Here is a 15,319-nt window from a genome sequence, read left to right as displayed (position 1 = left end):
GAATGCAAGAGTGGCTTGTGGGGAAGCATGAGCACAGGCCGGGTGGTGGAGCGTGTTGAGGTGTGGGGACGGTCTCCAAAATGTTCCGTGTAGGTGGGGAGTGTCACATTACGGAAGATCTTGTGAGCCACTCTGAGGAGCTCGCATTGTCCCCTGAGGGCTGTTGAAGCCATCGGAAGGCGAGGGAGGGGCCCCGAGGTCAGCTGTGTGGAGGAAGGTGGGTTTGAGAAGAGTTAAGTCAGGATGAGCTAGGTAGTTACATCCAGGAGGTGACGGCTGCCTAGGTCTTCAGGAGGTTTAAGGGGCAGGACTTGGTGACAGGTTTGCGGGGGGCGAGTGAAGGAGAAGTAGGTGGATGAGGCAAAGGTTTCTCTCTGGGAGGAGAGATGCCTCTGAGAGGAAGCCCATCTGGTAGGAAGGGCACTGTGCTTACAATTAGATGTGGAGTCAGTGGGACCTGAGTGGCGGACATCTGGAAGGGCAGCGGTGGCTCAGACTCTGCCCCAGCTGCATAGTAGCCCAGGGCAGAGCTGCAGGCGCGGGGGGAGTCAGCACATGGGAGCCGCTTGGGCATTACCTCTGCGTCCCAAATCCCCACCTGCCAGGCCCTTGTCCAACGTTTGTATTCTTTTTCCTAAACCTCTTCAGCTTCTCTTGGCTGTGTGTGAGAAGAGCACGCCCATTGGAACCAGCTGCCAGGGAGCCATGCTCCCATCCATCACAAATGTCATCAACCTGGCCGACAGCCACGACCGCGCGGCCTTTGCCATGGTCACACACGTCAAGCAGGAGCCTCGCGAGCGTGAGAACAGCGAGTCCAAGGAGGAGGTGACACTCTGGGTGGGGTGGCGCCTCCTTGTCATAGCAGAATTCCCATCTCTTCTGAAGAATTTTGTATGAGCCTTAAAAGAGTTTTTTAGGGCAAGAGCAATGTATTAAAACCTGTCTCTACCAGAGTGTGGTAAAAAACCTGAGTTAGCAATAAATATGAGAGATGCCCTCTCAAAAAAAAAAAAAGCCTGAGTTAGGTTTTTTTTTTCCTTATTTCATTGAGGTATGATTCACATACATTGTATTAGATTAAGGTGTACAGACAACGTAGTGATTTGACATTTGTATATACTCAGAATGACCACCACAGTAAGTCTAGTTAACATCCATCACCATATGTAACTAGGATTTTTTTTATGAGTACTTTTAAGGTTCACTCTTAAGCAACTTTGAAATATGCAGTACAGCATTATTAACTATAATCACCTTGCTGTATGTTATATCCTGTGGACTTGCTTGTTTTGTAACTGGAAGTTTGTACCTTGTGACCACCTTGACCTGCTTCACTTACCCTCTAGCAGCCACCAGTATGTTCCCCATATCTGTGAGCTTGGGCTTTTTGTTTTTGTTTGGTTTTTTGTTTCATTTTTGTTTTTAAAGATTCCACATGTTATTGAGATCATATGGTCTTTGTCTTTCTCTGACTTAACTTTACTTAGCATAAGGCCCTCAGGGTCCATCTGTGTTGTCATAAGTGGCAAGATTTCTTTTTTTAATGGCTGAATAACTTCCCACTGTCTATATATGCCACATCTTCATCCATCCATGGATGGACATTTGGGTTGTTTCCATTCAATTAGATTTTTTAAAGTTAGAAGTGATAAGCATCCCACAGTGCCATTCAGTTGTGAGACAGATCACTTATGGTGAGCCTGTATTTCTTAGTACAGGATATTTTACTGTATGGTGAGTTTTCTGTCCAGGTGAGAAGCAGCCCATGTTGTATCTTGACAGCTCTCAGTGGTCTGTGATGGAGCGGCTGACACTGCAGACACAGATCTTTAAGCCACGTGTGGTTGACGTTGTTGGCTCCCAGAAGCCCAGTCTCTCTGGGGTGTTGGGTTCGGAGGACACCACATGTTAACGAAGGAGAGGGCCCTGCTTGGCTCTCAAAGGGGCAGTTCATTCCCTCTCCTGTATGTGGCATAGCCTGTCATTTTATTAACAAGTCAGAATTAAAAATTCTCTTCACTATTGCTAAACACCAGATCATTTGGTGGTAATGATATTCTTTCTGTAATTCTCCTGTGTGGAGTAAATTTCTGACTTTGAAGTGATTCTTCTGCATTTTCAAGGGTACGTACCAAACAGTTGGTAACTTGACTCAGAGGCAGTTTGATGAATGAATCTTGACTGTGGCTCCCCAGACTCTTGAGACAGAAATAAGGTTTGTTCCCTTTTGGGAAAGTCATAGAAAGCATTGTACCAGCGAGGTTCTGTGCAGGGGCCCTGACAGGGTTCTTAATCTGCATGCCAGGCAGCTAGGCACCTGTATGCATTCTGAGGAATGGTAGACTGTAATTCCTAATACTCTTTAGTAGTTTTACTGTCTAAAGTTTGTATTTCCTTTTTTATTTTGCTTTCCCTAATCTAAATATGAAAATAAAAGGTGGTATTTTCCAAGTGTCATTTAAAAGAGAGAGAGGTATCTCTGGTATAGCTATTCTGCTTGTTGGTTTATTTTAGAATTCAAGATCAGTTAAATAATTATAAACTTCTAGGAAACTAACACTTGACTTGCCCAAAGTGTAACAAGAAGTTTACAAGAGTTGTGTTTGTTGGATTTCCTTGAACTATTTGACCTTCTGGCTTTGCTTATTTGTGTTTGCTTTTTAGGATGTAGAGATAGATATTGAACTAGCTCCTGGAGATCAGACCAGCACACCCAAAACCAAAGAACTTTCTGAGAAGGACATTGGAAACCAGCTGCATATGCTAACCAACAGACATGACAAGTTTCTTGATACTCTCCGGGAGGTGAAGGTCTGTGTGCAAGTTTGGAGGGATAGGTATTTTCTTCCCCTGAATATTTGCACAGCAGAGTAAAGTTTCCTTTCATTTGCAATTGACAGCACTATAGGTCTGTGAGACTCTGAAGTGAATATTTTATGTAAAATGGGAGAAAGGAATTGCAGAGTCTTATGGGAGAAAATAAGGAAAAGAGGTCAATTTCTCCACTGCTGTCCTTTGAAAGAAATGGTAACATTGTTTACTAAAAATAGGTGATGAGACGTTGCTGGGTTATTTTTCAAGTGCAATAAAAAGAGGGAATGAGAATTGGTTAATGTAGTAAATGAAGTCCACTTTTGGGGGAAGGACCTCCAAATGTATCTATTTGAAATCTCAGATGAATTATAAGTGTGATCGTCTTCAGGTAATGACTCTGAGAATCACTTAAGGCTCCATATCCCAGGCTGCTTTTGAAGAGTATTGCAAAACAACAGCAATGATTCTGGTTCATGTCAGGAAGTAGGAGAAAAAATGATAAACCCCTTACTACAAATAATTTTTATGTCTGATATTTTCTGGTGCTCCATCCTTGAATTCGTGCAGTAAATCAAACTTTGCACCTGGATCTGAGTCACATAGTTGTGGTGTTGGATAAACACAAAACGCTTGGTCTTCTGTGAGAGAGTGTCATGCATGGATGCCGTGCTCTGTTCTCAGGCTGAAGACCCTGATAGACCCATCCCTCCTGCCGTCCCTGCCTGGAAGAGGGGTTGGGATCCATGCCCCAAGACCAAAGGCCTTCTTGGCTGATGGTCACCGTGATAAGTCACCATGCAGATACTGATTCATTGGCACAAGGGTGGCAATCAGCTCATTGTGGAAGGTCATCAGAGTACATGTCAGCAGGATGCTGCTCAAAGTGTCAACATTTATTTGGTTTCACGCATTTAAACGTTTTCCTTGGCTTAGTGGGTCGCGGCTGTGTGCTTCCTCACTTTTGGGACCTTGCTGCCCCTGGCCTGGGGCTGGGGTGCACACGGGACGTGGCTGCCATGGAGGTCGTCCCCCTCGCCGCCCCTCCATCTCGGTGTCACGGCATCAGGGCCTGCTGCTCAGGCCTCACCCTTTCTGAGACAGTTACTCAGGCTCTGGCCTCATTTTTCTTGTTCCCATCTTTTACATTTTATCTTACTGAGCCATTCAAACACTTACTGAGTGCCTGCTGTGTACCAGGCACTGCTCTGGGCACTGGAAATAGAACTGAACACAAAGGTGAGAGCTGCTGACCCTCATCAGGCTTTTGTTCTGGTGTGCGGGATGGTAACAAACAGAGGTGACGTTGGTGTGTACTGCGTCAAGTGGTGCCGTGGAGGAAAGCAAAGCAGCCAGGAGTCTCAGGGAATTGGAGGGGGTGGTGTTCATGTTATTTCAGCTCATAAGCATTTATGGAGTTATTTTTCATACATTTTTCGTAGAGTAAGGTGGGGTTTGTAAATCACTGCATTAATAGTTTTGACGTTGACATACTCATTCCTGAAGCGGCCAGCTGGCTCCTCTGGACTCTGTTTCTAGGCCCAGAGGGCCTGGGAGGCACCCCTGCTCTTCCTCGGTCCTGGGTGTCCTGTCCTGGGGTCGACCATCCTCCTTTCTGGGGGAGGTCTGTCAGAGCTGCTGTCCCCTTGCTGGTCTCCGTGGTGAGGCAGAGCCTGCACGGCATCCACCTACCTTTCACTTGTCTCTGCGGTTATGTGTAAATGAGAGTGAGCCGTGGACCTGGAGAATCCCCCACTCATAGCTCAAGATGAGTTTTCACCGGCAGATCTGTGACCTTGTGTGGTCAGTGCTCTTGGCCTCTGCTAAAGTGACTGGGAGCCGAGAGGCCCCCTGACGTGCTGGCCAGGGTACAAGGGGCAGTCACGTGAGGTCAAGCAGACTCGTTTTGTCCTGGCCTTCCCCACGGGTAGCCTGAGCTTCAGATTTGTCACTTAAGTGTGCTTACTTGTTCCCCTCGAAGTATTGCTGTCACTGGTCTCTGCAGTTTTAATGGAGATGTGGCTGTGAGGGTAACCGCTCGCACATCTGCTGTGGAGAAGGGGAAGCATAATTGTGAAGTGTGTGCCCTGCGTGGGGGTCCGGGGCCCTGTGGGCTTCAAGCAGACTGCAGCCTGCCTGTGTATAGGAAATGTTGGCATCTAATTTAGGTGTTTAAAAACAAAGCCATAGACAAAAACAGCCCCCTTCTTCAGGCCCTTTGTGCCCAGCCCAGCCCTGTCCACAGGGCACCACATCCGGTCCAGGCACATGCTGCCCCTTGTCCCCGGTCAGTCACACAGACTGAGCTGTTGTGGTTCTTGGTTTGTTCTTCAGAATTGCACCTGTTGGCAGATAGTGTACCTCTGTGCATGTGCTTCTCTTCTCTCACATTTGCAGTGCCTCTGCGCCAATGGCATCTGTGTGATCTTGGCACTTCGCACGTGGGCATTGTGTTCCCTCTTCTCAGATATGTTGAGAAATGCCCTTTAAGGTTAAGAAACGAGGGCCTGTGACTGCTGAGCCCCTCCCACGGCTGCCTGGCTGCTAAATACCTGTGGCCTTGGGTGCAGGTGCTTGGAATAGTGTTCTCACTCTGCCCTCAGATCTTTGAAAGTTTGAAAGTGGAGGGGTGTCTGCTGCAGCAGGGGATGGTGGAGTCTGCTGGGCACAGACGCGTGGGGCTCCTGGTGGCAGGATTTTCGCACTGGCCTGCGCCTAGCCACACTAATCTCATTTCTGTCTGTAGACAGGGGCACTGCTCGGTGCTTTTGTGCAGCTGTGTCACATTTCCACAACACTGGCCGAAAAGACATGGGTCCAGCTTTTTCCCAGATTGTGGAAAATTCTGTCTGACAGACAGCAGCATGTGAGTATATTGTTCAAGATCCTGCTTTGGACAGTGCTTCATTTTAGCTTTTGGTTAAGTATTTGTGAATGAAAATGATCTTGATAATGTTTCAGAGGATGAGGAAACTACTGAGTGTTACCTAAGAATTACCAAACTATAGTCGCAGATGCTGTGTGAGAGCAGAGACGTGCTGAGTTTTGAGGAAGCCCTGAGCTCACGTGCTGTCTGGTTTCAGGCTCTGGCCGGTGAGATCAGTCCGTTCCTGTGCAGCGGCAGCCACCAGGTGCAGCGGGACTGTCAGCCCAGCGCCCTGAACTGCTTCGTGGAGGCCATGTCCCAGTGTGTCCCTCCGATCCCCATCAGGCCCTGCGTCCTGAAGTACTTGGGGAAGACGCACAACCTGTGGTTCCGCTCCACATTAATGCTAGAGCACCAGGCTTTTGAAAAAGGTCTGAGTCTGCAGATTAAACCGAAGCAAACAACAGAATTTTATGAGCAAGAGAGCATAACTCCCCCTCAGCAGGTGAGGCCTCACCTTGTTTTAAGTAGTCTTCTTGCCAGTGACTTCAGGGTTTCAGCAAACATTCCCAAAGATTTTGAAGTACAGGACAACAAAGTTGCTTTACTAGGAAAACAAGGTTTTGTCACAAGCAGTCAGAAGCCATGATCTGTGTTTTCAGGAGATACTGGATTCCCTTGCTGAACTTTACTCTCTGTTACAAGAGGAAGATATGTGGGCTGGCTTATGGCAGAAGCGGTGCAAGTATTCAGAGACAGCGACTGCTATTGCTTACGAGCAGCACGGATTCTTTGAGCAGGTAGCCACTGCCGAGCAAAATGGCTGGGTTACGTGGTTGGTGAAGGATCGTTTATAGTATCTGTTCAATACGGTGTCCTTAAGTCAGAGTTCACGTTTTAGCAAGAAGCTTACTGTTTTATTTGAAGCATTTATCCTATGTGTAAAAGCCCTTTGAAGTCTCGATTTTAAGATAAACGTGCACATATGCTACAGACATTTAAAGCCGCATCCTAAACCCTTCACTGTCAGTTGCGAACGGGGGTGCTTTTTATCTGCAGTCCATGACCCTGTTGGAAGTGGTAGGTAGACTGCTTTTGGTGTTTAAACTTCAGTCCTTGTGTTTGTCCTTTCAGTGTAGTGGAGCCAGCATCACAGGATTTGGTCCTCAACCCTGTGTGGGACACTGGGCCTCAGAAACCCCAGAAGCACAGGCCCGGCTGTGGCCCCTGCTCTTGTCTACAGGGCAAGACTGACCCTGGGGCCCTGCCCGCCCGTCTGGATCCATGTGGGGCTTACACGCCCTCTCTCCTCCCGCTCTCTCCCAGGCTCTGGGAGGAGAGGCCCCCAGGCTCTATGACCTCCACAGAGCAGGGACCCTCTCAGGCCTGTGAGCCAGTTTGCCCTAAATAACTGAACAGTGGCTGAGTGGAAGTTCCTAGTAGAACTGCAGCTTGAGAGCATTGTTAACTTTTTTAGGCCCAAGAATCCTATGAAAAGGCGATGGATAAAGCCAAAAAGGAACATGAGAGGAATAACGCGTCCCCTGCTATTTTCCCAGAATACCAGCTTTGGGAGGACCACTGGATTCGGTGAGCTGCACAGCACTGGATGTATTGAAGAGTCGGTTGAGGAACCAGTAAAAAAATGTCTTAAAATTCCTCATAATGAGTGTTGTTTTTTTAAGGGGGAACCTTGCTCCTTTTTTTATGGCCCTGTAAAGAAAAGAGCAGATGAAAATCTGAAACAGCTTTAAAGTCTTGAGTAATTAACAGTGTGCATTGTAGAAACAGTGTGTAGTCCTGCCTTCACTGACCTGGGTGCCGGAGCTCTGCTGGGCAGTAGGCGGTCCTGCTGTCCTGGGGGCTTCTCTTCCGGACAGCAGGCAGCTCAGTGCCGTGGCCCACCACAGTGTCCCACAAAGCCCATCTTTTGCTATGTGGGGGAAAGTATTTGTTTTCCTTCTACAGAATGGAAATAAAGGATTTAAAATCCTGTCCCCCCCTTTCTGAACCTGTTGGTGTTGGAACTGAGCTTTTTGCTGGAATCCCTGATCTTCTAGGTGCTCTAAGGAGTTGAACCAGTGGGAAGCTTTGACGGAATACGGCCAGTCCAAAGGTCACATAAACCCCTACCTCGTCCTGGAGTGTGCTTGGCGGGTATCCAACTGGACCGCCATGAAGGAGGCCTTGGTGCAGGTGAGCCGGCCCTCCCACACTCGGGGCACATGCCCCAGCTGCATGGGCTGCTTTTGCAAAGCCGTGCATCCTCTGGAGATCTGGGAGCAAGCTGGGCATTCTGGCGGATGAAAGATAGCTCTTAGGAAGCAAGTGCTATTTTGGGATATGCCTAGTATTGTTCCTAATTTTGTTAAGATTTAGGAGTTAAATTAAGTGTTGGTTCATTGTTTGATGGTAACAGTGCCACGTGTGGGGACTTGGATTCTGTGAGAAGGCCATTTAATGGTGCCTGGAGAAATCTGGGAGAAAGCAGCTTTACTGGAGGACTCAGTGGGAAGAAACACAGCTGGGGGTGCAGCAGCCGACAGGAGCCTGTCCTGGGTGGTCAGCCCAGAGGCTGTGAGACAGGTGCACCTAACAGGATCACGTTGGAAGCAGATGTGTCACCTGTGTGCCTCCCTGACTTCCTTCACCATGGGGTTACTAGATCAGAGGGGGGCCGTGAAAGCAGCTGTGCTTTCAAACATGTCAGACAAACAAGCCAAAGAGCTGTATAAAAACACGATGGCATTATCGTTATACTTAGGTCATTTGGACAGATGGTATTATAGCGCTAAACTGGATGATTTTATTGTTTTGCAAAGGTGCTTCAGTGTCACTGATCTTGTTGCAGCAGGTCCTATAAAATTCCCTCAACAGATGACCTTCTCCTTACACACACACCGATGGCTTTGGAAAAGACTAATTTTTTATCATTTATGTCTTAAATGCTGTGTGAGAGATGGATAAGATGCGATGGGTTCCAGCGCTCTCTGTAGAACATAGTGGCCGAAAGGCGGGGGGCACAAGCGGGGCACATGGAGCCCTTACCTGGCCCGCAGCCGTCAGGGCTGGGAACAGGAAGTGGGGGGACTCCAGGCTCGGTCTGCCTCATGGCAGAGCTGATAACCAGGACCCAAGAAATCTGCCAAAGTGCAGCTTTTCAATGACAATAAAATCTGTGAATGTTCACTAATATTCTTAGGAACCTGAATCATGGCCACCTTCTTCCTTGTGTAATGTAGAACAAATCAGATACATTTCCCAGGATAACAATGTGAATTGGAAACAATCCACAATTATACTGATTTTATCAGAGTGGTGATGCATGTATATTTAATACTTTGAAAATTCAGTGGCTGACTTTGTTAGGCGGGTGGTGATTGTTAATCCGGTCTATCATAATAGTGTTAATCGGTTTCCCTCTTTGTCGGAGCTGATGACCTCAGAGCAAGGAGCCTATGGGATGTCTTTGTAGCTGGGGAGATTGGCCACTCTCTCGTATTTGGAAAAGAAGAGTATCTAGAAAACGCAGTCTAAATACATGACTTCCCTAAAGAAGATAAATGTCTGTTATAGATTAATTTCTGTTTATTGCTTTGCATATAATTGGCTACCAAATACACTGGCTTTCCTTTTTGACCCTTTATACTAAGAGGGAGAATCCCATCGCTTCCTGTGTAATGTTCTTTCACCACCAGGTGGAAGTAAGTTGTCCCAAGGAGATGGCTTGGAAGGTGAACATGTACCGTGGATACTTGGCCATCTGCCACCCCGAGGAGCAGCAGCTTAGCTTCATCGAGCGCCTGGTGGAAATGGCCAGCAGCTTGGCCATCCGTGAGTGGCGGAGGCTGCCCCACGTGGTGTCTCACGTGCACACGCCACTTCTCCAGGTGGGTGGGCTGCACTGTGAGCCCAGTACCTCCTGGCCAGGCTCCGGTTTAAACTGACATAGCCAGCAGGCAGGAAGCTCTTTCTGCTTGTCTTGCTCGTCTCTTCTCATTTAAACTTGTCTTCAGCAAAAGGAGGCCAGAGCTGAGGTTTGAGGTTGGGGGTTCACACGAGCCGTGCTCGAGGTGAGGAATAAATGCAGAGTCCAAGGTATCTGTGTGAGTTAGAGGGCCTCCTGGTGAGTGAGTCGTGAGGTCTTTGTAACCGGCAGGTTCCTGATTCACTCTGCAGTTTATTTTCGTCATTTAGTCTTTACTACAATGCTGACGTGGTCTCTATGCTGGACCCATTTAGGCTGCCCAGCAAATCATTGAACTTCAGGAAGCTGCTCAAATAAATGCAGGCCTTCAGCCGACCAACCTGGGGAGGAACAACAGCCTGCACGACATGAAGACCGTGGTGAAGACCTGGAGGAACAGGCTGCCCATCGTGTCCGACGACTTGTCCCACTGGAGCAGCGTCTTCATGTGGCGGCAGCATCATTACCAGGGTAAACCTACCTGGTCCGGCATGCATTCATCATGTAATTTCCAGACGCCCCACTGTTCTGGTTTCATGTCTTGGTTTTGTTTTGTTTTATCTTTCACTGGATTCTCTATGTTTCGGCAGGTGTGGTTAGATGGTGGTCGGTGTGGCCAGGGTGAGGACAGAGGTGTGAGAGACAGGAAGGCCTTCCCCAACCTGTCCCACTTTTCTAACTAGAACAGAATTGCTGCCAGACACGCCCGTCGCAGCGCAGCTGGAGCTCTGGGCTGTAACACTGTTTAGTAATCCCCTGAAGAAGAGCTGCTCTCAGGTGGCTCTGTGTAGCCCTCTCCAGCTTCCTGGCCCTCTGCTCATCCCCTAAACCTGCCAGGCATCTCTTTAGAACGCCGTTCGTGATTCAGTTAGCCAAGATGGTAATGCTCAACAGTCCATGCTCCTTATGTCTGTCTTTTGATATAAAAAACAGTAATGAGGGTCTGCCACAGAACGTCCTGTTTTCATAAGCCATACGTGTTTTGTTTTTCATGTTTTATTTACGATTTATTGTAGAACACCGAAAAATGGTTGACTTGGACTGATAACTCATTTCTTTGCTCTCTAGCTATCGTAACTGCATACGAAAATAGTTCTCAGCATGATCCAAGTTCAAATAATGCTATGCTTGGGGTTCACGCATCAGCTTCTGCAATCATCCAATATGGAAAAATTGCCCGGAAACAAGGACTGGTCAATGTGGCTCTGGATATATTAAGTCGTATTCATACTATTCCAACCGTTCCTATCGTGGATTGCTTCCAGAAGATTCGACAGCAAGTCAAATGCTACCTCCAACTGGCAGGAGTCATGGGGAAAAACGAGTGTATGCAGGTAGGGCGCCCACAGGACCCGCACCCCTGCCCAGGGGGGCTTGGGGGTGAAGAACAAGTGTCTGTGGGAAACTACTGGTTCAGGTAGTAGAGAAAGGGGATTCAAATTTTCTGTAAACACAGTCTTTATGGTAGGAACAATCCTTCTAAGACAAGAAAGGGAAAGGAAACTGCTGGGGTATTTGAATTAATAACATTTTATGGTCTCTATTCTACTGTATACTTGGTTAATGTAATTAAGGAAAGAAAATTAAAAACTGCAGAATTATGAGGATCTATTTGGGCTGTGTTCAGAGGAATATTAATAAAAACAATTAGGCTGACTATAGACATACAAAGCTTTGCAGAAAATAATATCCTTAAAGTGTTTAGGACTGAGTTTGGCATTTAGTATCTACTTGTCAGTCAGATATTCATGACAGGTAAGTCTGCTGTTAGTTTAAAGGTTACATATCAGTAACCTTTAGGTCTTATTGCCTAGATAAGTATTTTAATGAAGCTTTCACATTATTATCCAGAAACTTCAAGAACTTTTTTTTTTAGGTATCATTGATATATAATCTTATGCTCAGATTTCACATGAGCAACATTGTGGTTACTACATTCCCCCTATTAGCAAGTCCCCACCATATACCCCATTACAGTCACTGTCCATCAGCATAGTAAGCTTCTCTGTGCTGTACTAAGGAAACTTTATTTCTGAAGACTTGTCTAGGGAGAAGAGAAGCTGTCAAGCATTCTTAGAGGTACTAAGAAGCATAGTAATACCATTTATTTTGTCCTCTCCCTCTTTTTTTAAAAATTCATTTTATTATCATTAATCTACAATTACATGAAGAACATTATGGTTACTAGACTGCCCCCTTCACCAAGTCCCCACCCCCCAACAAACCCCATTACAGTCACTGTCCATCAGTGTAGTAAGATGCTGTAGAATCACTACTTGCCTTCTCTGTGTTGCACATCCTTCCCTATGCACCCCCCACATTATACATGCTAATTGTAAGGCCCCCTTTCTTTTTCCCTGCCCTTATCTCTACTCTTTTTTTTAAACAGGGCCTTGAAGTTATTGAATCTACAAACTTAAAATACTTCACAAAAGAGATGACAGCTGAATTTTATGCACTGAAGGGAATGTTCTTGGCTCAGATCAACAAGTATGTATATCACACAGGAGGAGGGACCGGGGCTTCGGGTTACTTAGATAGTTCTTTATAATGGTAAGTCATTGTGTAGCTCAAGCTATAAATTGATGTGGTTTAATGATAGTTGTCGGGTGTGGTATTTCTGGTATTATACCTCTGAAGCTAGTACCTTGGAGCAGAATAAGCCAGTTTGATGTTTAGTGCTTAAACAAACTTTTTAAAAACAAGTGGCCTGAACACAGAACTGCTGAAGGCATGGATTCATTTCCCTGTTTTCTCAGCATGACAGTTTTTAACAGTTGATTGATTGCTTTAATGGATATGGAGTCTTGTTTTGGGGGTCAGTTGACCTGTGGCCTGCAGGCCAAATCTGGTTTTTGCAAATGGCCTATTGGAACACACCCACACCCCTTGACGCTGTGGCTGCTTTCATGCTACAGCTGCAGAATTGAGTAATTAAAAGAGAAGTTTCATCGCCCACAGAGCCTGAACCATTGGCTGGCCCATTACAGAAAAAGGTCACAGAGCTCTGTTTTAAAGCCAGAAACATGAGATGAAATTTTGTTACAATTAGGATACAAATAAAATGAACTTAACAAGATGCTGCAAGTTGCCAAATAGAGAGCTTTAGAGCCCACTTTCCACAATTTTAGTTTGTAAGCGTCACATTTTTAGCTTATATTTAAATGAAGTGAGTTTTGTTGAGATAGAAGGGTTTTATCTTTTTTTTAATGTTTTAAATTCACATGACATAAAGTACACTGTTTGAAAGGGTACAGTTCAGTGGGTTTTAGTGTATTCATGGTATTGTGCCATCACCACTTAATTCTAGAATATCACCCCCAAAAGAAACCACATATCTGTTAGTCTCTCCCCATTCTCCCTCTCTTTTGTCCCCTGACAACCAGTAGTCTACTTTCTGTCTCTGTGATTCACCTATTTTGAATATTTCTTATAAATAGAGTCATACACAGTGTGGCTTTTTGTGTCTAGCTTCTTTCACTTAGCTTGATGTACTCAAGGTTCCCCAACATTATAGCATGCGTCAGTACTTCACTCCTTTGCATGCGTGATTAATATCCCATTGCATATCCATATGTTTTATTTAGCCATTCAACAATTGATGGACACATTTGTGTAGCTGACACTTCATAGCTATTAGGAATAACACTGCTGTGGACATTCATGTACAAGGCTTCATGTGAGCACGTTTTCAGTTTTCCTGGATGTATACCTAGGAGTGTAGTTGCTGGTCATATGGTACTTCCTTGCTTATCTTTTTGAGAAACTGCTAAAAGGTTTTCCATAGCAGATAAACCATTTTACATTCACACCAACAATGTTTGTGGTTTCCAATTTCTCCACATCCTGGCCAGCATTTGTTAGTTTCCATTTTTCTGATTGTAGACATCCTGGTGAGTGTGAAGTGGTGCCTCGCTGTGGTTTTGATTTGCATTTTCCTAGGAACTAAGGATGTTTAGCATGTTTTGTGTACTTATGTGCCATTTGTCTATTTCTCTATAGAAATGTCGTACTCAGTTACTTTGCCCTTTTTCTAGGGCAAAAAAAAATTGACTTCTTATTGTCCTAATTTTTATGTCTGGTTCTAAGTGTCTTCCAGATAAATCATTTGCAAGTATTTTCTCACATTCTGCAGGTTCTCTTTTCCCTTTCTTGATAGTGTCCTTAATGCAAAAAGCTTATTTTGATGGAGTCCAGTTTACCTGTTTTTCTCTCATTGCTTACCTCTGGTGTCGGTGCTAAAGCACCAGTGGCTAACCCAGGGTCACAAGCAATTACTTCTATGGTTTCTTCTAGGAGTTTTACAGGTTTACTCTTATATTTAGATCTTTAATTCATTTTGAGTTAATCCTTATTGACTGGCATAAGGTCTAATGGCCCATAGTCACTCTTCTGCATGTTTACCTGCTGTTCCAGCCCCATTTGTTGAAAAGACTGTTCTTTCCCCATTGAATAGCTTTGGCACGGTTGTTGAAAAGTAGTTGACCAGGAAAGCACAGGTTTATTTCAGGTCTCACTCCTCTTCCATTGGTGCATGTCCATCCCTAAGCCAGCATTGCACTGTGGTGGTTACTGTTGCTTTGTAAGTTTTGAAATTGGGAAGTGTTCTCTTCAACTCTGTCCTTTTTCAGGATTGTTTTGGCTATTTGGGGTCCTTTATACTTACATATGGACATTAGGTTATCCATTTCTGCAAAAAAGGCAGTCGCAGTTATGATAGGGGTTGTTTTGAATGTGTACGTTGATTTGGGGAGCACTGCTGTCACAACAGTACTGAGTCTTCCAGTCTGTGAACACAGGATGGGTTTACCTTTATTTCATTTAACAATGTTCTATAGTCTTCAGTGTATAAGTCTTGCATTTCTTGTGTTGTTTATTCCTAGATATTTTATTCCTTTTGATGTTATAAATCACTTTTTAAGTTTTTATGTTCAGATTCTACATTGCTATGATATAAAGAATGTTATATATTGCTCTTATGTTTTTCGCCCTTGCTGAATTCGTTTATTTGCTCTGTTTTCTTTAGTGATTTCTTTAGGGTTTTCTGTGTATGAGATCATGTCATCTTGCAAATAGAGGTAGTTTTATGCTTCCTTTTCAATCTAGATGCCTTTAATTTTTTTCTTGCCTTATTGTTCTGGCTGGAACTTCCAGTAAAGTTACGTATAAGTGGGGAAAGTGGGATCCTTGCCCTATTCTTGATCTCAGAGGACAGTCTTTCAGTCTTTGATCATGTAGTATGTTAGCTTGGGCTTCTCAGATGCGGCCTTTGTTTTGTTACGATCGTTTTCTTCTATTCCTAGTTGAGTGTTTTTATTGTGAAAGGGTGTTGGACTTTGTCAGATCCTTTTAATGTATCAGCTGAGTTGGTTGGTCTTGTTTTTCTCGTTCATTCTGTTTATGTGGTGTATTATATGGATTTTTGTATGTGGAAGCTTGCATTGCTGGGACAAATCAGTCATAGTGTCTGATCCTTCTAATATGCTGCTGGGATAGTATTTTGTGAAGGATGTTGCCATCTGTGTGCATGAGGGACATGAGTCTGCAGTTCTCATGTGTCATAAGGTCTTGCACGTTGTTGGTATGATAGTGACATGTTCCATCTGTGTGGAAAAGTTTGGCAGTTCCTGAGGAAATCATACAGAGAGACCATATGACCCAGCACTTTGACT

At 45.1% G+C, this 15,319-nt stretch overlaps 1 protein-coding gene across 11 annotated transcripts in view; it reads left to right on the top strand.

Moving 5' to 3' along the window:
• TRRAP (transformation/transcription domain associated protein) overlaps window positions 1-15,319 on the top strand; it is a 111,119-nt gene that overhangs the window by 75,104 nt on the left and 20,696 nt on the right. For 8 of the 11 annotated variants that reach the window (XM_036897094.2, XM_036897099.2, XM_057487364.1 and 5 more), the window contains 11 exons: window positions 649-828; window positions 2,668-2,814; window positions 5,561-5,680; window positions 5,898-6,185; window positions 6,343-6,480; window positions 7,158-7,270; window positions 7,741-7,876; window positions 9,379-9,570; window positions 9,923-10,151; window positions 10,716-10,981; window positions 12,037-12,137. In XM_036897094.2, the coding sequence (XP_036752989.1) occupies window positions 649-828; window positions 2,668-2,814; window positions 5,561-5,680; window positions 5,898-6,185; window positions 6,343-6,480; window positions 7,158-7,270; window positions 7,741-7,876; window positions 9,379-9,570; window positions 9,923-10,151; window positions 10,716-10,981; window positions 12,037-12,137 (1,910 nt within the window). The remainder of the gene's footprint in view (window positions 1-648; window positions 829-2,667; window positions 2,815-5,560; window positions 5,681-5,897; window positions 6,186-6,342; window positions 6,481-7,157; window positions 7,271-7,740; window positions 7,877-9,378; window positions 9,571-9,922; window positions 10,152-10,715; window positions 10,982-12,036; window positions 12,138-15,319) is intronic. The other 3 variants (XM_036897102.2, XM_036897104.2, XM_057487363.1) reach the window with 1 other exon arrangement.

The sequence above is a fragment of the Manis pentadactyla genome, chromosome 10, assembly GCF_030020395.1.
Source record: "Manis pentadactyla isolate mManPen7 chromosome 10, mManPen7.hap1, whole genome shotgun sequence".
Classification (NCBI taxonomy): Eukaryota; Metazoa; Chordata; class Mammalia; order Pholidota; family Manidae; genus Manis; species Manis pentadactyla.
Note: the sequence above shows the minus strand (reverse complement) of the source record. Positions and strands in the feature narration are given on the sequence as shown.